At 46.4% G+C, this 22,175-nt stretch overlaps 2 protein-coding genes across 6 annotated transcripts in view; both read right to left on the reverse strand.

Moving 5' to 3' along the window:
* snx7 (sorting nexin 7) overlaps positions 1–11,471 on the reverse strand; it is a 29,556-nt gene extending 18,085 nt beyond the window's left edge. Inside the window, exon 1 of one of the 2 annotated variants that reach the window (XM_058059900.1) lies at positions 11,154–11,471. The gene's annotated coding sequence lies outside the window, so the exon portion shown is untranslated. The remainder of the gene's footprint in view (positions 1–11,153) is intronic. The other variant, XM_058059899.1, reaches the window with a different exon arrangement.
* A 4,156-nt stretch (positions 11,472–15,627) lies between these two features.
* LOC131108776 (holocytochrome c-type synthase) lies at positions 15,628–19,497 on the reverse strand. Of its 4 annotated transcripts, none has more exons than XM_058060084.1 (8): positions 19,412–19,497; positions 18,310–18,413; positions 18,079–18,129; positions 17,883–18,016; positions 17,582–17,730; positions 17,361–17,480; positions 17,190–17,276; positions 15,628–16,686 (listed from the first exon to the last, which is right to left on the reverse strand). In XM_058060084.1, exons 2-8 carry the CDS (start codon positions 18,401–18,403, stop codon positions 16,488–16,490), a joined length of 834 nt encoding a protein of 277 aa, XP_057916067.1. In that variant the 5' UTR covers positions 18,404–18,413; positions 19,412–19,497; the 3' UTR covers positions 15,628–16,487. The 4 variants fall into 4 exon arrangements, with proteins under 4 accessions (XP_057916067.1, XP_057916066.1, XP_057916070.1 ...); XM_058060083.1 differs by having other exon boundaries at positions 18,295–18,413; positions 19,412–19,495; XM_058060087.1 differs by lacking the exon at positions 18,079–18,129.
* Positions 19,498–22,175: the final 2,678 nt, after the last annotated feature.

The following is a 22,175-nucleotide window of genomic DNA, read 5'->3' on the forward strand; positions in this document are numbered from 1 at the left end:
CAAGGCTAGACGCTGCTTGTACCGTCATATTGGAGTGTTAGCTGGTCGCTAACTGCTGAGCTACGTTAGCCATGCCGTTGTTAGCATGCTAACAGTGTGTTTGGTGTACTGCTTCCAGCGAGCATGTGTTGCTGTGCATTTGTTTATGTTCGGCTAGCTAACTGCTAGCTTTATAAGCCTCGCGGTAGGGTAGATGAATATCATCCATTGGTCACAATAACATATATATATAATATAATATATATTATAATATAATATATATATAATAACATATAGTTAAAGGCAAATTGGCTACTTGAGAAGTGTGCATCAAACTGGTAGCCCTTCGCACCTGTGCCCACCTTGCGCCTTGTTGCTCCGCCCCAGACGCAAGACACGGCTGCCTGCACAACAAGCGCAAAAAGGAAATACAAGAATAAAAGCAGCATACTGAATGTCTGCGCTGTCTGAGTGGCTTTCATGAGAAGAAAAGTATCTGTGCTTTTCTACATGACGAAAGCGACCTTAAAATGACCTTATTAAGTTGCCTGATGGAACATCCCATGATGACGTATTTTCAGTTGAATGTTACATTGAATATTGATGAATATTGAATATTGAATATTGATATTGATGACTATCTTTTACACAACACTCCATGGTGGAGAGCAAAACTAAGCTGCTCCACCCAGGAAAACAAAGAACAAGAAACCTCTGCCAGACGGCGCCACATCGAGCTCTTCATGCAGGCCCACCCCCCCAGCCAAGCAAAACTCAACACCCCCCCACCACGCTTGGATGTGTTTGTGTTGCAAGTGGCAGTGGCAGGCCCCACCGGGCCCAATCTATTCCTTCCTGATGGCCTCACACAAGTAGCAAATGCCGTTTATGCTAGGCTAATACAATCAGCCTGGGTGGGCTGCGCCATCAAGTCCCCTCTAATTTCATTTCAGCAGGCAGACGGGTCGGCCAGCACAGTGGGGGGGGGGGGGGGCTGCCAGGTGGCCTTGCAAATACCAACGCTGTCAAAGCTTCACAAAGACGAGCACCCTCACCGGGGCGTGGAACGCCATGGAACACAAACGCCTCACCACAAACGCCGCATCCTGGAACACAAACGCCTCACCGCGCCATGGAACACAAACGCCTCGCTGCGCCATGGAACACAAATGCCTCACCACGCCATGGAACACAAACGCCTCACCACAAACGCCGCATCCTGGAACACAAACGCCTCACCACGCCATGGAACACAAACGCCTCGCTGCGCCATGGAACACAAACGCCTCACCACGCCCTAGAACACAAACGGCTCACCACGCCATGGAACACAAATGCCTCACCGCGCCATGGAACACAAATGCCTCACCGCGCCATGGAACACAAACGCCTCACCACGCCCTAGAACACAAACGCCTCACCGCGCCATGGAACACAAACGCCTCACCGCGCCATGGAACACAAACGCCTCACCGCGCCATGGAACACAAACGCCTCACCGCGCCATGGAACACAAACGCCTCACCGCGCCATGGAACACAAACGCCTCACCACGCCCTAGAACACAAACGCCTCACCGCGCCATGGAACACAAACGCCTCACCGCGCCATGGAACACAAACGCCTGAACACAAACACAGATGCCAGCCCCCCAGCGGCAGAAGAAAGGAAAAAAGGAAGTGACTCAGGTGGTGATTCCGTGTATCAGTTCTGATGTCACGAGAGGAATTGGAACTGTGCATGTGCAGATACGGTGGGATGGATCCTCGCGTGGCCAACCATCTTTCATGTGCAGATACGGTGGGATGGATCCTCGCGTGGCCAACCATCTTTCATGTGCAGATACGGTGGGATGGATCCTCGCGTGGCCAACCATCTTTCATGTGCAGATACGGTGGGATGGATCCTCGCGTGGCCAACCATCTTTCATGTGCAGATACGGTGGGATGGATCCTCGCGTGGCCAACCATCTTTCATGTGCAGATACGGTGGGATGGATCCTCGCGTGGCCAACCATCTTTCCGCCAATGTTCCACCATCACTGCCGCGCCCGTTTGCGTGTTCTTTGCCAAAGCTGCTGGATGGTGATGACAAGATGCGTGGCCTGGAGAAAAGAGCTGTGCGTACGTGATGCCGCAGACGGATAAGACCCCCCCCCCCCCCCCCCCACGAGCTCCCAGGGAATCCAATTAGAGCAGCAGGGCGGCTCGATGGAGACAAATATTAAAATGAGATCATATCTGCAATGTCTGCTGTTTCACATCAAGGTATACGTCCTGGCGCAGGAAATGAAGGTTGTTGTATTTGTGATGGAAGAAGCAGGAGATGAGATGAAGTCGCCATCGGCCCACCTGCCAATAAGCCCCCCAATAAAATGAAAGTCCACATGACGGCACCTCTGCTCCCCTCAGGGAGTCCCGTCACACAGTTATTGATCTCACTATGATGGATGACGTCGATGGAATAGGTCGGGTGTGGGCAAGCTACAGCTCGGGGGCCGCATCCGGGCTGCCAAGCGTGTGAACCTGCCAACATGGCTTGCAAGTAGTCCGAGTCCGTCTGAGCCGACCTCTGATGTTTGAAGGTAACGATTGGTCCTTCATCGTTCATATCAGATATCACACACTCAGCCCCCGCGTCAGAACGTTTGCCCGCCCCTGGGCGAACTTCAACGTCGCCGAGTCGGATGAAGCTGAAGCCTGACGATGGAGATCCAAGAATGTTGAGGATGCGCAGTGTTGGATGGAGACCTGATGCCTTCACTGCACATCCTGATGAATGACAGCATGAAGATGGAGATGTCAAATGTTAAAAGGCAAGTAGCTGACACCTGAGCACTGAGTAGGGGCGTGGCCAGGAAACGCTCTTCGAGGAGGAGGATGATTACTTGCACACGTCCTTCCTGTTCCAAGTCCTGGTCTGGAAAGTCATGATTCTTTCTCCATCTTCCTCCACGTCTCGTTTGGCTTTCGCCTTTTCTTTTTTGGCTCTCCAACCTGACTTTGGCTTTTTAGCGTCTGACTGCCATTTTGCTAGGCCTTGTCTTCCAGCCCTTCTCCTGTGGGTGTCATGGATGTTCTACTTTTGTCTTGTGGTCTTCATCAAGACTTTGTTAGAGCCCCACACACCACCGCCTCGCATCTTTTCCTCCTGTGTGCAGCAAATATGCCATCATGCATGTGATTGGTGTCCGTACCCGCCCGTCGGTACCCGCCCGTCGGTACCCGCCCGTCGGTACCCGCCCGTCGGTACCCGCCCGTCCGTACCCGCCCGTCGGTACCCGCCCGTCGGTACCCGCCCGTCGGTACCCGCCCGTCGCCCACGGACGATGGCTATCAGCTACGGCAACATAAAACCCTGATGGAGACCCCTCGTCAGCGACAAATGAAACCTGGTCCGTGGTGGGTGTGACTGTGTACACGGTTTTCCTCACATGCTTTTATTCTGAAGGCCGGCTTTTGCCAGCTACGGGAAGTGTTGCCGCAGTGGTGGTTGTTGTGTCATTGCTAATTAATGGTAAATATTTGAGCGGAGCTGTCAGCCACGCGTCCTTCTCTCCACGCTTGTAAGGCCTAACGAGGTCTCCTTGGAAATCATTGCCAATAGAAAAACCTCCACTAATTGCCACTTGTTAATAAGTTGATTTGGGGCACATGCTTGGCTGTTTTTCTGATGGCTCGGGGGGGGGGGGCAGTTGTCTCTGGGGATCTTTAAACGGAGGATGCAGTCCACTAATGAAGCAGCAAGGGGAATACCACACACGAGCCAAAGGAAAGGTCTGTGCTGCAAGATCACATGGCATCCATTTTCTATTTCTTCTTGTCTCCATAATTCCTATTTCACCTCTCCAAGGGACACCGGGACGGACGGGACCAACCTGTTTGCTTTACTACTCCGTTTGCCTTACAATTCCTACGCTGGATGAAGTACTTGAAGAGGGCCTACTGTGCTGACCATACGGCCAATGTTGGTACAGGGCTGTATGGTGGTGGTACACCATGCCCCTCCCATTTAGGATGCAGACCGCCCGCTTCGCTAAACCCGACCTGCGTGTCCCGGGGAGTCATTGTCCGTGCAGAAACCATGTGAAATGATTCCACATCAAACAGCTGACCAGACGGAGTTTTTCTAGAGAAAGCAAAGCTGGTGGAAAGATTGTAGCCAACATGAGGATTAGCATGATCATGCTTATTAGCACACGCTCCGATGGCGGGATGAAAGTCAGCACATCTGAGGCCTGGCATGTTCTTTGAAACGTGACGAGGAACAATTTGGAGTTGGAAATGTTCCAGCACAGACTGAGGCGCAAGGTGAGGAGGGCAGTCATTAAACACGTCCGTCATTTTGGAATCAAACACGGAGAGAAGAAGAAATGGACGTTTTTCCAACCAACGCAACTGTTGCTGCAGCGTCTCATTCATTTCTTCTGGCCCCCCGCTGGGCCCTTTTCCCAGGAGACACCGTCTGGCTTTCTTGGCTAATTGGGGTGACTGTGTGTGTGTGTGTGTGTGTGGGGGGGGGGGGGGGGGGGGGGGGGGGGGCTGGGCTTGGTGGGACTAGTCTTTCTCGCTCCCTCAGCCGTATTGGAAGAAAAGTAAACATTTTATGCTCTTCAGACATTTTCATATCATACATGTCCAATTAAGGAAGCACAGACCATCTTGACGTTCCTACGCTATCTCATGATCCTCAGGCAACACAACTTTACCAGCAAATGACACATCCATCCATCCATCCATCCATACCTATCCGTATCCATCCATCCATCCATCCATCCATCCATCCATACCTATCCGTATCCATCCATCCATCCATCCATCCATCCATACCTATCCGTATCCATCCATCCATCCATCCATCCATCCATACCTATCCGTATCCATCCATCCATCCATCCATCCATCCATACCTATCCGTATCCATCCATCCATCCATCCATACCTATCCGTATCCATCCATCCATCCATCCATCCATCCATCCATCCATCCATCCATACCTATCCGTATCCATCCATCCTACTGTGTCATAGTGTATGGTATCTACTGGATGATATCTTCTGAATGAAGGCAGCAGGCCTATCTAAGCCAGGGTTGTATCATCCTGTTGTCATCCTGTTTTCCAGGTCAAAGAGTTACTTTTTCCTTTATTCTTCTACATGTACATTTATTTATTGATGACAGGATGGTGATTGGCGAGTGAAGGTACATGCAGACGTATGAATGGGATGGAATTGTGACAGACGAAGCAGCAGAGCGGAGGAATGATTGGATGATTTCACGCAGGATAGAATACATGTCCTATTGTCAAACGATAACGCTGTGGGTGAGTAAACACATCCGGTATCAACGTGCTTGAAGATCTTCCACGCTGGTGGCTGCCATGTTTTTGCAGCACACTAATGAGGGAGGCTTGTTGCTACGGTAACCACACTACAGTGGCAATGACACACGGCAACAAGCATGCGTGCCTTTAATTATGATGACTGAAGAACATCTACTCCGTCATTGTAGCTCCTGACATACAAGACCTCCTTGGCGAATGATTGATCGTTCATCTATTTGTTTGAGGAGGAAGTTGACTGGAGTCTTTAGCCCATATTTTCCCGGGAAATGTTGCGTACTTCCAAATGCAAATGTTGTCTATACATCACACCTACAGGGAAAGGGGACGGCTAACCATAAATGTCAGCATTTACTGCTAGCTAGCTCCAATGAGTAGCAAACACCAGCAGCGGCAGCATTGATGGCAGCTTGAGTGAAGGTCCTGATGGAATCAGTGGATGTTTGGAAAGGAGGTATGGATCCTGTCTTTGACGGTGTGATTGACATCGTGGAGATGCCATGGCACGAAAGAAGGAGCAGAGTGTGAGCTTTCATGGCAAGGTTGTCATGAACGTGCCAGAGCTACTTAGTTCGTGCACTAAGCACACTTGGTCTAAATGACAGCTCTCATCCTATCCCGGCTCCTCCCGGACACAGAATACGCTGACACCGCGTGGAGACCATAGTGTGGAAAAGACACACAAACTCTCATCTCCACCAACAATGAACGAGAGACCTGCACAAGACCGGAATGGACGAGAAGAACATGAAGTAGAAGCTTGGTGAGAAAGAGAGCGCTATCGCTGCAATCACTGATCAGTGGAAGAAATGTGAAAGGTCAAGGAGCAAACCGCAGTGACGAGGGAGAAAACCTGGAAAGGAAAGGGTGGAAAACCTTCTGTTGGACTCAATCCTTCACTTGGGAAAGGGGGAATAAAAATTATTTCCCTGCGGTCAAATGTAACCTTTACCACGCAAAGTAATCCTGAAAAGCAACGGAAATGTCTTCCAATATGCAAAACTATCTTCTCGGAGCCCTGCCCAGCTACCTGTCATATACCTGGAGATATGCAAATATGACATTTCTCTCTCCTGATTGCTTCTTCATTGTCTGCTCCTTCTCCCTCAGAGGTGACACTTCATATCTTCACACGCTGGAAACACAACCTCCTGGAAATATTCGAACCAACCGCACCATTCCTCCTAGAAATATTCTAACCAACCTCATCATTCCTCCTAGAAATATTCTAACCAACCTCATCATTCCTAGAAATATTCTAACCAACCTCATCATTCCTAGAAATATTCTAACCAACCACATCATTCCTAGAAATATTCTAACCAACCACATCATTCCTAGAAATATTCTAACCAACCACATCATTCCTAGAAATATTCTAACCAACCACATCATTCCTAGAAATATTCTAACCAACCACATCATTCCTAGAAATATTCTAACCAACCACATCATTCCTAGAAATATTCTAACCAACCACATCATTCCTAGAAATATTCTAACCAACCACATCATTCCTAGAAATATTCTAACCAACCACATCATTCCTAGAAATATTCTAACCAACCACATCATTCCTAGAAATATTCTAACCAACCACATCATTCCTAGAAATATTCTAACCAACCACATCATTCCTAGAAATATTCTAACCAACCACATCATTCCTAGAAATATTCTAACCAACCACATCATTCCTAGAAATATTCTAACCAACCACATCATTCCTAGAAATATTCTAACCAACCACATCATTCCTCCTAGAAATATTCTAACCAACCACATCATTCCTAGAAATATTCTAACCGACCGCATCATTCCTAGAAATATTCTAACCAACCACATCATTCCTAGAAATATTCTAACTGACCACATCATTCCTAGAAATATTCTAACCAACCACATCATTCCTAGAAATATTCTAACCAACCACATCATTCCTAGAAATATTCTAACCAACCACATCATTCCTAGAAATATTCTAACCAACCACATCATTCCTAGAAATATTCTAACCAACCACATCATTCCTAGAAATATTCTAACCAACCACATCATTCCTAGAAATATTCTAACCAACCACATCATTCCTAGAAATATTCTAACCAACCACATCATTCCTAGAAATATTCTAACCAACCACATCATTCCTAGAAATATTCTAACCAACCACATCATTCCTCCTAGAAATATTCTAACCAACCACATCATTCCTAGAAATATTCTAACCGACCGCATCATTCCTAGAAATATTCTAACCGACCACATCATTCCTCCTAGAAATATTCTAACCAACCTCATCATTCCTAGAAATATTCTAACCAACCACATCATTCCTAGAAATATTCTAACCAACCACATCATTCCTAGAAATATTCTAACCAACCACATCATTCCTAGAAATATTCTAACCAACCACATCATTCCTAGAAATATTCGAACCGACCGCATCATTCCTAGAAATATTCTAACCAACCACATCATTCCTAGAAATATTCTAACCAACCACATCATTCCTAGAAATATTCTAACCAACCACATCATTCCTAGAAATATTCTAACCAACCACATCATTCCTAGAAATATTCTAACCAACCACATCATTCCTAGAAATATTCTAACCAACCACATCATTCCTAGAAATATTCTAACCAACCACATCATTCCTAGAAATATTCTAACCAACCTCATCATTCCTAGAAATATTCTAACCAACCACATCATTCCTAGAAATATTCTAACCAACCACATCATTCCTAGAAATATTCTAACCAACCACATCATTCCTAGAAATATTCTAACCAACCACATCATTCCTAGAAATATTCTAACCAACCACATCATTCCTAGAAATATTCTAACCAACCACATCATTCCTAGAAATATTCTAACCAACCACATCATTCCTCCTAGAAATATTCTAACCAACCACATCATTCCTAGAAATATTCTAACCGACCGCATCATTCCTAGAAATATTCTAACCGACCACATCATTCCTCCTAGAAATATTCTAACCAACCTCATCATTCCTAGAAATATTCTAACCAACCACATCATTCCTAGAAATATTCTAACCAACCACATCATTCCTAGAAATATTCTAACCAACCACATCATTCCTAGAAATATTCTAACCAACCACATCATTCCTAGAAATATTCGAACCGACCGCATCATTCCTAGAAATATTCTAACCAACCACATCATTCCTAGAAATATTCTAACCAACCACATCATTCCTAGAAATATTCTAACCAACCTCATCATTCCTAGAAATATTCTAACCAACCACATCATTCCTAGAAATATTCTAACCAACCACATCATTCCTAGAAATATTCTAACCAACCACATCATTCCTAGAAATATTCTAACCAACCACATCATTCCTAGAAATATTCTAACTGACCACATCATTCCTAGAAATATTCTAACCAACCACATCATTCCTAGAAATATTCTAACCAACCACATCATTCCTAGAAATATTCTAACCAACCACATCATTCCTAGAAATATTCTAACCAACCTCATCATTCCTAGAAATATTCTAACCAACCACATCATTCCTAGAAATATTCTAACCAACCACATCATTCCTAGAAATATTCTAACCAACCACATCATTCCTAGAAATATTCTAACCAACCACATCATTCCTAGAAATATTCTAACCAACCACATCATTCCTAGAAATATTCTAACCAACCACATCATTCCTAGAAATATTCTAACCAACCACATCATTCCTCCTAGAAATATTCTAACCAACCACATCATTCCTAGAAATATTCTAACCGACCGCATCATTCCTAGAAATATTCTAACCGACCACATCATTCCTCCTAGAAATATTCTAACCAACCTCATCATTCCTAGAAATATTCTAACCAACCACATCATTCCTAGAAATATTCTAACCAACCACATCATTCCTAGAAATATTCTAACCAACCACATCATTCCTAGAAATATTCTAACCAACCACATCATTCCTAGAAATATTCGAACCGACCGCATCATTCCTAGAAATATTCTAACCAACCACATCATTCCTAGAAATATTCTAACCAACCACATCATTCCTAGAAATATTCTAACCAACCTCATCATTCCTAGAAATATTCTAACCAACCACATCATTCCTAGAAATATTCTAACCAACCACATCATTCCTAGAAATATTCTAACCAACCACATCATTCCTAGAAATATTCTAACCAACCACATCATTCCTAGAAATATTCTAACCAACCACATCATTCCTAGAAATATTCTAACCAACCACATCATTCCTAGAAATATTCTAACCAACCACATCATTCCTAGAAATATTCTAACCAACCACATCATTCCTAGAAATATTCTAACCAACCACATCATTCCTAGAAATATTCTAACCAACCACATCATTCCTAGAAATATTCTAACCAACCACATCATTCCTAGAAATATTCTAACCAACCACATCATTCCTAGAAATATTCTAACCAACCTCATCATTCCTAGAAAGGAAGCGCACGGGTCCACGAGGTGTGGAGGCATGGGTGGAGTTGTGATGCGGTCAGAGAGGCGTAGCGTTTTAGGGAAGGAAGTTGAAGTGGCTTGATTGTGAGAGAACGGTGACGGAGACGTGGATGCTGCTTGCTGGAACATCTCAGCTACTCCAAGCACATCGTTTGCATCACTTCTGACAGGCTTCCCTGGATAATCCTTTCCTTATGCCACACGTGCGCTAAGTGCACGCTTATTTCCTTCACAGCCATCAGGACTGATAAACGGCAGCCGTTTTCCATTTGAGACCTTTCCCATTCCACTGGCTCATCAGCTAATTCCTCCACGGCATCCTAACAAGCTCACGTCTTCAGGGAAATGTCATTTTTAATGAAATCCCAGGTCCTTCAAGATAAGCTGGAGCCCGGGAGCATGAGGGCTGTCTGTCAAGATGAAGCATGATGATCCTAACTTCCTTCCTTCTCAACACAGCACATTCCTGACCAAGGCTGATTCCGCCAGAGGAGATCTGATGTTGTCCATTCTAGCCTCTTCAAGCTGCCGTTTGGGTGCCCATCAGGACCAAAAGGTGCAACTGTGTCGCTCGGACCACGTGGTGTCCAATAGCAAGAGAGAGAGAGAGAGAGAGAGAGAGAGAGACAAAAACAGCAGCAACAACAATTGCCATGACAACAACAGTGACAACCAGGACCACATCGGTTAGATATCAATGATGGCCAAGGGTCACCATGGAGATGATATCACTGAAAGGGAACAGTCCAATTTAGCAGTGGCAATAGTAACCATAGTAACCACAATTACAGCCATACACTTGCTGTAACTACAATCTCACTGCTTGACATCATGACTACTGCGATATTAGCATAGCACTAGCATACAGACATCAAGGATAGGACGGCGGATGGTGTAGAGAAGTAGCCGTGTGCTGTGTGACCTATAACGCCATCATGACTGCACCGCATGTGTGTAGCCCGGGTGTGGCTTTTGGAGCAGGAAGTGCTGGAGCAGGAAGTGCTGGAGCAGGAAGTGCTGGAGCAGGAAGTGCTGGAGTGTACCCGTGTACAGGTTGGAGGGTTTGCCTCCCTTTGCAGCTTTCTAGCAATGCCGTATACTGCGACTACAAAGTATTTGACATGAGGTCACAGGTAGCAAACGGCAAGTAGATGATGATGCTATTATCGTCATGGAAACTGGCTGAAGGATCAAGCCAGGGCTGGCGGGGGAGAAGTAAGGGAGAAGTAAGGCTGTTACTGCACCGGTCCGATGCCAAGCAGGCACTTCCTTCCTTCCACCAACATTTCAAGCCAGCACTCACCTGCACTCACGGACTTGTTTGCAGGTGTCGATGAGGTCAGAGCTCCCTCTGCTGCAGGCACACGGGACTGCAAGCCCTCATCTCCATCACGGGCCCAACCGAACACACAACCGTGGAACCGCCAGCGATGGCAGCAAGTGTGAAGTCTAGAATCCCAAGTCTGCCTAAAGTCTTGTCAAGTCTCCGGTGGAGTCGCAGCCTCCTGACAAGCAGGAAGAATGAGGGATGCTCCCGTTGGTCGCCCCCCAGGGACGACGGCCGTGGGAGGATCCCTGATAGCGCTGTTAGGTGTTTACCAAACATAATGCTAATGCTAATGCTCAATCACTGCTACCTTTCCATACAAACGGAAGCCACGCCCTCCTCGGTGGTTCCAACCCTGATTGGATGTCACTCGCGACAGGCGGGGCGGCAGATTCCGTTTTGTTGGAAATAGAAATGACTTAGAAATGTCTTATTGAACTCAAATGATAATAGAAGTCATTTGATTGAATTCAATCAACCAAATTGCTCGTAACATCCGGTTCGGGTTTGGATGTTAGCGCTTCACTCGATGGTACCGCCTTCTTTCGACTCGCCCTGGAATCTACCCGGAAGTGCACGTTGCTGTCATTACAGGCTGAATTACCAATAGTTTGCTAAGTTCATAATAATAAAAGATAAGATAAGATAAACTTATCAGTCCCACAAGGGGACATTTCAGGTTTACAGCTGCTAAGATAAGATAAGATAAGATAAGACAGCACATGTGTTCATGCTACAACCACATAGCATCCATACGTGTCACATGTTGGAAGCACACAACTGCAGTGGTGTGAAAGTGGTTGCCCCCTCCGGATTTCTTCTTTGTTGCACTCACATGTTTTCAAACAAAGTTCAATATTAGCACCCCTGGACACCCCCGGACACCCCTGGACACCCCCGGACACCCCTGGTCACCCCCGGACACCCCTGGCCCAACCTTGGCCATGGGCTCCATCAAAGGACCGTTGGAATAAAGGTGTCAATCAAGAGGCAGTTGTCATGGAGATGCTGATGAGTAAGGAAGGTCGGTGTGTGACAGCAAATGAAGAGGCCACGTCAGGCCGGAAGGAAAAAAGGCTGCAAAGGCTGCAAATGATTGGTAGCGGTGAGGAGGGAAGACGGATGACTTGGAGCAGCCAAGGAGACCTTTATCCTCCACAGGAGAAAAGGAGGCGACTCACCCACAGCCATCCATTAGAGCCATTTAGTGGACTTGATGGTCCAGGCTGGCCAGTCTGTACCACGCAGGCTGTCGGGATGCCAGGTGAAAAGTGATGTTTCAAAGAAGGGCCGCATCAGAAGGCAGAAAGGACAGGAAAAGCAAATGTTGGCCAAGCGGTGTCGCCGACACGGCAAGGATGGGGTGGAGGTGTTTTTTCTGGCCATTGATTCTTAGCTGATCCACGTTGGATGGATCCAGTTGGTCCCAGGTGGTCCCGGTGGTCCCCGGCGTGCCATCCATCCAGTGTGCTGGCTTCTGAAAGATGGATGACATACGCTGCTGTTGCTGTGGGGGGTTTCTTTGCTTTATTCTTGGGATTATGAGGATTACTGTGTTTATTGATACAAGCGTTAGGGAGCAGTCACCATAGCAACAGAGACTCAAGCCAGTGTGTTGTATGAATCCAGCCCCGTCATTAGCTTGACCCCGCCCCTGTTCAAATGTTCCATGAATGTACAGTTATGCTGACGTTTGTCATGATGAATTATCATATTCCTGACTGAGTCAAGGGAAGCACATCCCATTGAAAGTGCAATTCTTTACAAGCCACACTGAAAGAAAGAAAGATGGGGTGGGGTTAGAGATTCATGGTAGATTGACAAAGTAGGGGCCCCCAAGCTAAGCCAGCATCTTGCTTAGGGCCCCGGCCGAATGGGTAGACAACACACGGCATTACTGTGATCAATGGCTGTGATTAGCAGCTGATCGGGTGTGTAAATCTTCTCAAAGGTCATGTCGTACCTGCGAGCTCGTGGCCTTTAAGATCTGCTACGCTCCAACACAGGCGGGGCATTATTCACCACACGGCTTTTTCATTTCATCTACAACATTGAAATGGCTTTCCAATCATCAAGATGAAGAGTCCAGGCTTTTTTTATGAATACCTGAATAGGTGTTGATGTGCTAGCTTAACATACTGTAGCAGACACCTATTCAGCCTCCCAGGTATGCTGGTTAGGGTTAGGTTAACCCTAACCCTAACCCTAACCCTAACCCTAACCCTAACCCTAACCCTAACCCTAACCCTAGGCCCAACCCTAACCCTAACCCTAACCCTAACCCTAACCCTAGGCCCAACCCTAACCCTAACCCTAACCCTAACCCTAACCCTAGGCCCAACCCTAACCCTAACCCTAGCCCTAACCCTAACCCTAACCCTAAACCCTAACCCTAACCCGAGGCCCAACCCTAACCCTAACCCTAACCCTAACCCTAGCCCTAACCCTAACCCTAACCCTAGCCCTAACCCTAACCCTAACCCTAACCCTAACCCTAACCCTAACCCTAACCCTAACCCTAGGCCCAACCCTAACCCTAACCCTAACCCTAACCCTAACCCTAGGCCCAACCCTAACCCTAACCCTAGCCCTAACCCTAACCCTAACCCTAAACCCTAACCCTAACCCGAGGCCCAACCCTAACCCTAACCCTAACCCTAACCCTAACCCTAGCCCTAACCCTAACCCTAACCCTAGCCCTAACCCTAACCCTAACCCTAGGCCCAACCCTAACCCTAACCCTAACCCTAGCCCTAACCCTAACCCTAACCCTAACCCTAACCCTAACCCTAGCCTAACCCTAACCCTAACCCTAACCCTAACCCTAGGCCCAACCCTAACCCTAACCCTAACCCTAACCCTAACCCTAACCCTAGGCCCAACCCTAACCCTAACCCTAACCCTAACCCTAACCCTAACCCTAGCCCTAACCCTAACCCTAACCCTAACCCTAACCCTAGCCCTAACCCTAACCCTAACCCTAGCCCTAACCCTAACCCTAACCCTAACCCTAGGCCCAACCCTAACCCTAACCCTAACCCTAACCCTAACCCTAACCCTAACCCTAACCCTAGGCCCAACCCTAACCCTAACCCTAACCCTAACCCTAACCCTAGCCCTAACCCTAACCCTAACCCTAGCCCTAACCCTAAACCCTAACCCTAACCCTAGGCCCAACCCTAACCCTAACCCTAACCCTAACCCTAGCCCTAGCCCTAACCCTAACCCTAGCCCTAACCCTAACCCTAACCCTAACCCTAGCCCTAACCCCAACCCTAACCCTAGGCCCAACCCTAACCCTAGGCCCAACCCTAACCCTAACCCTAACCCTAGGCCCAACCCTAACCCTAACCCTAACCCCTAACCCTAAACCTAGGCCCATGCCTAACCCTAAACCTAACCCCCATCCCTAGGCCCAACCCTAACCCTAACCCTGGTGATGCTATGGTGTAGCTGAATGGGTGTTAATGTGTTAGCCTAAGGCCATTTATAGTTCAGTGTGAGTTGTTTTCTACTCTTCGTCATTTGCTTCTGAAACTTATCTTGGTGAAAATCTGGTCATGACTTGAAAAAGGTCAGTAAGTTTGGTTTTTGTGGGTTTTATGCTTTGGTCCACTCATGAGACTTGTAGTCTGGGTTGCAGTGTGAAAGGGAAGAGATGGGATGCCTTCTTGTTCATCCAGAACTGAATCTGAAGCCATTCATCTCTCCAAGTGATGTGGTGCAGCAAGATAATACGCAGCCTGCTCAGACCTTGGCTGAGCACTGCAGCACACATGTTGGCTTTTCAAGCAACTCAAACAGGCTTTGATGAGAAGGACAAAAACCATGAATAAGTGGGTAGAACATTTTTCATCTAATTGATGGGCCCAAGGATCCAGCAAGGTTACAAAGCAGATTGAAATTGGAATAGTTTAGCTGATATATCGCTCATCAAGTCTTCATGTCTGCTAAAAGCCAAACATGTGTGTGTGTATATATATATTCTTATATAGTAAAATTATATATTTTTTTAAATCAGAAAATTATGAAAATTCAAAAAATAATAATTAAAGTAAAAATACAAATAATATTAAATAGGAATAAAGTGACCAATGTTTTTTTCATAAATCCACAAATGAACCTGTAAGGAAAAAAAATAACAGCCATAACCTGATGGATGGCTGAACCAAAAACTACTCAAAAATGATTGTGACCACAAACTTAAAGGTACCAAATACCACCCAGCGGTAGAGGGCAGTCATGTTCAGTATACGAGTTAGAGCAAGCGTGTGGCAGCAAAAGCGCAGATGAAGAATATAAGGAAGTGTTGACTAAGCTATCAGTGTTGATGTGTAACGACAGATTGAATCGTAGAAGACTCGCATACCAGCAAGCCTTTTGCTCTCTCATTTATGACTCCTTCCCTTTCCCCCATCATACTGTACACTGTGTACGGAGGTCCTTTCAGTCAGCATTTAGAAGTTGATTTATTCTTACTGCGGCCATCAGCAGGCCAGTGCATCTGCAAGGCATGATGACATGAAGAGAAACATTGATGAGTTATTAGAGGAAACGGACATCCTCTTTTGTGCACAATAACGTCCACTTTGGCTGGTCCGGTGCCTTCCACGGTCAGGTGTGACCTACATATTCCAAGATGTACACTGTACAGTATGAAGACGTGACAATGGTTGGAAATGTTCGTTCGTGAAGCATCGAGTGACATTACCATTGGCAGCCACGCGGGGGCGCTCTCGGCCTGGGCTATATATCCACTGGAACCTCGGTTAGTCATTCATCTTTTCCGAACACACACACGCCCTCACCACTTCCACTTCCACCACTTCCTCTTCCACATCGACACCAAACTATTGGAATTTTACACGCAGAAAACTACCTTTATGGAAACGCATACACAGAGTCCATGTGGTGGTGGGGGGGAGTACATACAGTATATGTAAAGGAAGAAGTTATTTGTTGAATTGAGGTGTTAGCAAAGTGCTGATGACATCATAGATGGGTGATAACGAGGTTCCATGCTAACAGGAGGCTAAAAGCTGAAAAGATGTTTTTCACTGTGGAGAGACTTCTTCCACTGTGGAGAGACTTCTTCCACTGTGGAGAGACTTCTTCCACTGTGGAGAGACTTCTTCCACTGTGGAGAGACTTCTTCCACTGTGGAGAGACTTCTTCCACTGTGGAGAGACTTCTTCCACTGTGGAGAGACTTCTGGTTGAGTAAATACATAGAAAGTTGAAGAGACATGATTGGCTGGAGTTTTCCTCATCTTGCCAAGAGCAGAAAATGGGAACAACACTTATGAGACCTTCAGGAGGTCCAGCGCCACCAGGCCACTTTCATGCGATCCCACACAGCATCTAAAGAGTCCAAGGCTGGGCGTACATCCAGGATGGAGAACTGGTATGTATCTTTGTCCACCTCTCCATCATAGTAGTCGATGACGTAGCGTACCTCCTTCCCACAGCGGTCGATGATCCAGTCATGACGGTCAAAGGGGAGCTCATAGCTGCAACACCAAGACCAAAGGGAAGTTCAAATGCTGCACTCCACACAGAGACACACCTTACATCATCAATCAATCCACTCACGCCTATGACAAAGCATGTATGACACGTAGAAAGCACGTATGACACGTAGAAAGCACGTATGACACGTAGAAGGGCGTATGACACGTAGAAGGGCGTATGACACGTAGAAGGGCGTATGACACGTAGAAGGGCGTATGACACGTAGAAGGGCGTACGACACGTAGAAGGGCGTACGACACGCAGAAGGGCGTACGACACGTAGAAGGGCGTACGACACGTAGAAGGGCGTACGACACGTAGAAGGGCGTACGACACGTAGAAGGGCGTACGACACGTAGAAGGGCGTATACACAATACAAGGTAGAGAAGCTCTATTGACAGCCAATGTTTCACACATCCATCATCGCCGGTGGGCGGGACGATAGAACATAGCAATCAACCGACCACGACCGCAACCCAGCTGCAGTGAGAATGAACCTACCCCATCCAGTGGCGGAAGCGAGCCCGTGGGGAGTATTCTTTGGCTTTACCTCCAAACCTCTTCAAGGCAGGACCGCAGGGACATTCGCTGGAGGAAGATTTAGCAGTATGAACAGGTCTGACATGGACTTGGGAACGGCGAGATGGATGTTTGGAGAATTGTGTGCATCACCCAGCATGCAGGGCCTCCCACTTCAAGATCTCCTGCCACGCCTGCTCATTGTTCTTGTTGTGGATCTTGATGATGTTGTTCATGTCCTCAGAAGCAAGGTCATCGTCACGCCAGCGCCACCTGGCAAGTGATGACACATGCTAATCATTAGCATCATCTCCAAAGCTACAGCCACGAGTTCTTATGATGAGAGAATGAAAGTGTGCGCTTGGCAGGCCGACCCTTTCCGCAGCATGGCATTCCAGAACATCTGCTCAGACGGGTACACCCACTTCTTGCCTGTGCCGTGGCGGGGAATGGAAGACTCTTCTCGAGAGACAGACAACGTGAAAGGCTGGTCTGGAGCAGGCGTTTGGTTTGGGGGGGGCATCTGGGCACAAGGACAATATAAGAAGATGCCTTGCCTCCATGACCTTCTCAAGCATTGCATGTGCACCATGACATGGTTGTATTTCATCAAGAACACATGAAGGGAGCTCTGGCTTGACACTTCCAAAATGGAGTAGAAAATATTGCAGGTACCATGTTTGTTGGGTCTACGTCATCGGTCAAGCCCGCTGCAGCCCTCTTGGGACAGGAAACAAACTCATAGGCCCGGTCCTGGTGAAGCGGACCCGCTTCTGCTCCGTGCATGGGACACTCTGCAGGCGGAGACACTACAGGCAGACCACGTTCACTCATCACATCTATGCTACTTGGACACCAGTACGTCTTTTACCTCCGGCAGGCTGGGCTTGATGCATGGGACATTGTGATGGGGGAGACAGTGCTGGCAAAATGCAAAGACAAACCAATGCATAGTGTTTTCATAGTATCCTGTATGACTAGTACACATGCAATCGTTATAGTACTCCTCATAAGGACGCCAACAGGGTAGTGTATCATCACACTCCCGACAGACAACATGATGCTTAGTATTACTATGCAGTATCACCTTGAGCAGACACACCTTCCTTGTGCATGGGACAGCCTTGAAGAGGGGCGCCCATCGCTGCCTCAGCTTGGACCGTCGGAGCAGCAGGCGCTGAAGTCCACGATCCCATCCTGCCTTGTCTGACATAGCACAACGCAGGCATCAGTACTCCACATAGATATGATTCTACTAGACAGCAGACTCCCATCCTGCCTTGTCTGACATAGCACAACGCAGGCATCAGTACTCCACAGCAGGATCCCACCTGCTCCCAAATGCTATGCTCAATCATTTTGAATCCACTCATAAATTTCCTGCTCATCCAAATACTATTTCAATATCGTACTTTTTGTACAAGTCAAATATAACAGTGGACCTCAGCTATGCTATGTTACCCGTCTATGATGTCATCAGTGGTTGACTCTCGCTGCCAAAGACACAATATGGCGGCGAGATCAACCTCCGCCTTCCTGCTTTCCCTCCCGTCTTCCGTGAAGCTAAAGGTAAGCTAAAATGCTCGTTCATCATTTCTTTACAGTTCTTTTGTACATGTCAAACTATAAGTTATGGAGTTATGGATGAAGTTATGAAGTTGGACCGTCTGGAACCAAAGAATGATGCTTGCCAAGGTTCCACTCTACTTATATATAGAGTAGAGTTCTATTATTCTTAAATGTCCTAAATTGTCATTTATGCCAATCCTTTATTAATGCTGTGATTACTGATGTAGGTCTCAATTAAATATCAAGGTGATGATGTGTTCAATGTTAAGCTTCTGTTAAAGCGTCACGTAACATAGTATTACAACTTGTGTAATACTTAGCTAATGTACATGGATACTTCCCTGCGATTGTCCTCATATTCTTTACCTATGTTCCATTCTTCTGAATAGTATGTATTGATAAGACCAGTGCAGGTAACATAATTTGTATTTTATTTGCTTAGAAAGCTTGGACATGCTATTAATGATCTCGTTGTACATCTTGTATAATGACAATAAAGGCCATTCCATTCCACGCTAATGTTAGCCGAGACAACACGTTAAACAGGTACACTGAACAACAAAAACAGCTTCGTGTGATAATAACACACAAAAGGCAGAATAAAGCAATGGCAACAAAGGAAACGAAGAACTTACATCAATGTCAACGTGCAGGACGAAAGTATGGCAACCAAATCTGCTAACGGAAGTAAATCTGCAACAGCTTATACTGCGCATGCGTCCTTTGCCGCCATCTTGGAAACACTTTTACGGCAAGCCGTCGGTGACAAACATAAATCGGTGACCAGCGTTGAACACACCACGCTTCAAATACGGTACCAGTGCAACTTTAAGAGTCAGGAAAAATACATTTCATACATATTTCTTGCATTTGTATTTTGATATAAACGTTTCTTATAGCACATGTACAATTCATGTCGGAGGTTCATTTCCCTTTGAATTATCAGCTTCACTGACTCATAAAACATTTTGGTTCCGTTTCTCAGACGTCAAATGAAACTCACCGTACGTGGACACAAAATGCTTGGACGTGGATCAATGCAAGGTCAAGGTGGGAGGCGTAGAGGCGCTGCTGTGTTTGGCCAGTAGAGGGAGCTGAGTGTACAGTGTTTTCCCTCACTCTGGGGCCGGCATATGGGGCCCAGGGTGCTACGGAAGGAAGTACACTACACATGCTACGAAAACGCCCACTTGCAGTAATTGTGCCCCAACGATCACACACGTCCACGATTCTTAGTCCGAAATATTATTATATATATATTATATATTATTATATATATTACTAATAATTAATCCTGCACAAATCCCACAGAAGGCAAGTCCTCCATTCAAGGCAAGTCCTACTCCTGTTTCTCACAGGTACTATGGTGTGTACCCAGCAGGGAAATACTCCAAGTCCTCCATTTCTACTTCCTCCAAGACTAACATGTTGTTGCGTTCCATGCGTCAGTGAAGATGTGGAAGGACGAGTCAGAGCCTAAAGCGTGGAAAACATCTTCCATGTGTTTCGCTGAACATCAAGACATTCTGCAAACGAGTATTAACAAGCAGGAAGTGAACAGATAGAGAAGTTTCTTCCTACTGCTTTTCAGGTGTTTAATTCTTGGTCATATTCTCTCATACCTGGTCCTACCCCACCCGACCCCTGCTGGGCTCCAACCAGGCTGGACCTTCGCCATGAGTGGAGAGCGCTAACCAACTAAGCGGCGAGTGAGAAGCTCTTCCTAGTCGTCTATTCCAGCATCTTCCTGGACCCAGTTAGCCTTGTTCCCACATCTGCTGCTGTTTTAGGACTTCCTAGATGTTCTTCAAAGCTGTCTGCTTGCATTTTTACTTCCTGATTGACCCTTGGAAATGCTTCATTTAGGCCAAAACTCCATCAAATATTCCTTGGCAGTACTCCTTGGCAGTACTCGGTGATTCATTTATTATCTTGGCCAGGCCTTCCAAGCAGGAAGTGGGAGGAGTTACTCATTAACATGTTGTCCTAAAGATGTCAGGTGTGCTGTTCGACTTTACCTGCCTGCGTCTGCATCAGCGTGCTAAACATCAATTCAATCTCACACAGACGCAGACATCCTGTCTCTACGAACAATCTGTGTAAGAAGCCTTCATTTATTTATTTCCTAGCTAAATGCTGGAATGGATTGAGAAGGCGTGGCATGTGTTGATGGAATGAAGCTGAATGAGGTGCTCGGACCCCCCCCCCCCACAACCTTTGACCCTGACCACAAAGGCTTACTCATTGGACAAGGATGTTAAATGCTGCCTTTCACTAAAGCCCCTTGGCTTGGTGGACATGGCTATTAAGGGGGACAATGGGGGCACACTTGGACCCCCCCGGCTCACCCATGCTACCAAATATCACTGGATGCTATTCACCAGCTCTTCCAGTGTCCACAAAGCAGCATGTACACACAGGAAGGATCAACACCATCAACCTGGAACGTACTCCCTTCACTTGACACACGCGTACCAGGATTATTCCAACCTGGATCACTTCCTGTTCCTCTATTCCACCACACCTGCTCTTTGTTTGGGCTCTTTGCAAATGGGACCAGAAGCCTGAATGATGGCTTTGTGCCTCTTGAAGATGTCATTTTATTTATCATTTATGTGTATCATTTATATTTGTCATTTATATCATTAGTTCTTTCTGTATTTCAGATCCCATTGAGAAGGGGGTAGTGGTTCTTTTAGAGTTGCGACACCATGGGAAGATTCCAGTCCGATCATGGACACTTCATACTCAACAAGCAGGATCCAGACCAGCAAACTGCTGTCAATCTGCTCCAGCTTTTTCTAAGCTGGTCCATCCAAGTACATCATGTAAATCCTGTGACACAAGTTGCCGCTGCATTCAGGGACATTTGTAAATGACAGCAAACCCAGCCAAAGTAGGTGATATTCCCAAAAGCGGGAATAAGAGAATGTTAAATGTTCTACTTCCAACAGACATCAATGCTAAACAAAGCTTGGTCAACTTCCCGCTGCAGTTCGCCATGAAATGAACATGCAGACTAAACCAGAGCCATCCTGAGTCCAGCTTCAATGAAGTGGATTCAAAGGGAAGGGATGGGGAGGAAGGATGTGGAATAAAAGCTATGGAGGATGACACCTGATCCCCGAGGCAGTGCCCACGGAAACCGTTAGCATGGTGACATGTAGCATGAGGAGAAATACATTCCCCGCAGGGACGTGATTGATCCCCAATATTTCATCAACATAATAAGGTTGATGTTTTGCATGGCTCGGGGTCACGTGACTAAGTTTGGGAACCGCTGCTGTATCGATATCACGGAGGCAGAAACGTCCTTTTATTTTCCCCTGGAAAACGTTTGGAGTCTTCTTGTGCGTAAACAATCTTTGTGGGGTTCTGTTGGAGTGGCCCGTCCGGCTT

This window comes from Doryrhamphus excisus, chromosome 21 (genome assembly GCF_030265055.1).
Source record: "Doryrhamphus excisus isolate RoL2022-K1 chromosome 21, RoL_Dexc_1.0, whole genome shotgun sequence".
Taxonomy (NCBI): Eukaryota; Metazoa; Chordata; class Actinopteri; order Syngnathiformes; family Syngnathidae; genus Doryrhamphus; species Doryrhamphus excisus.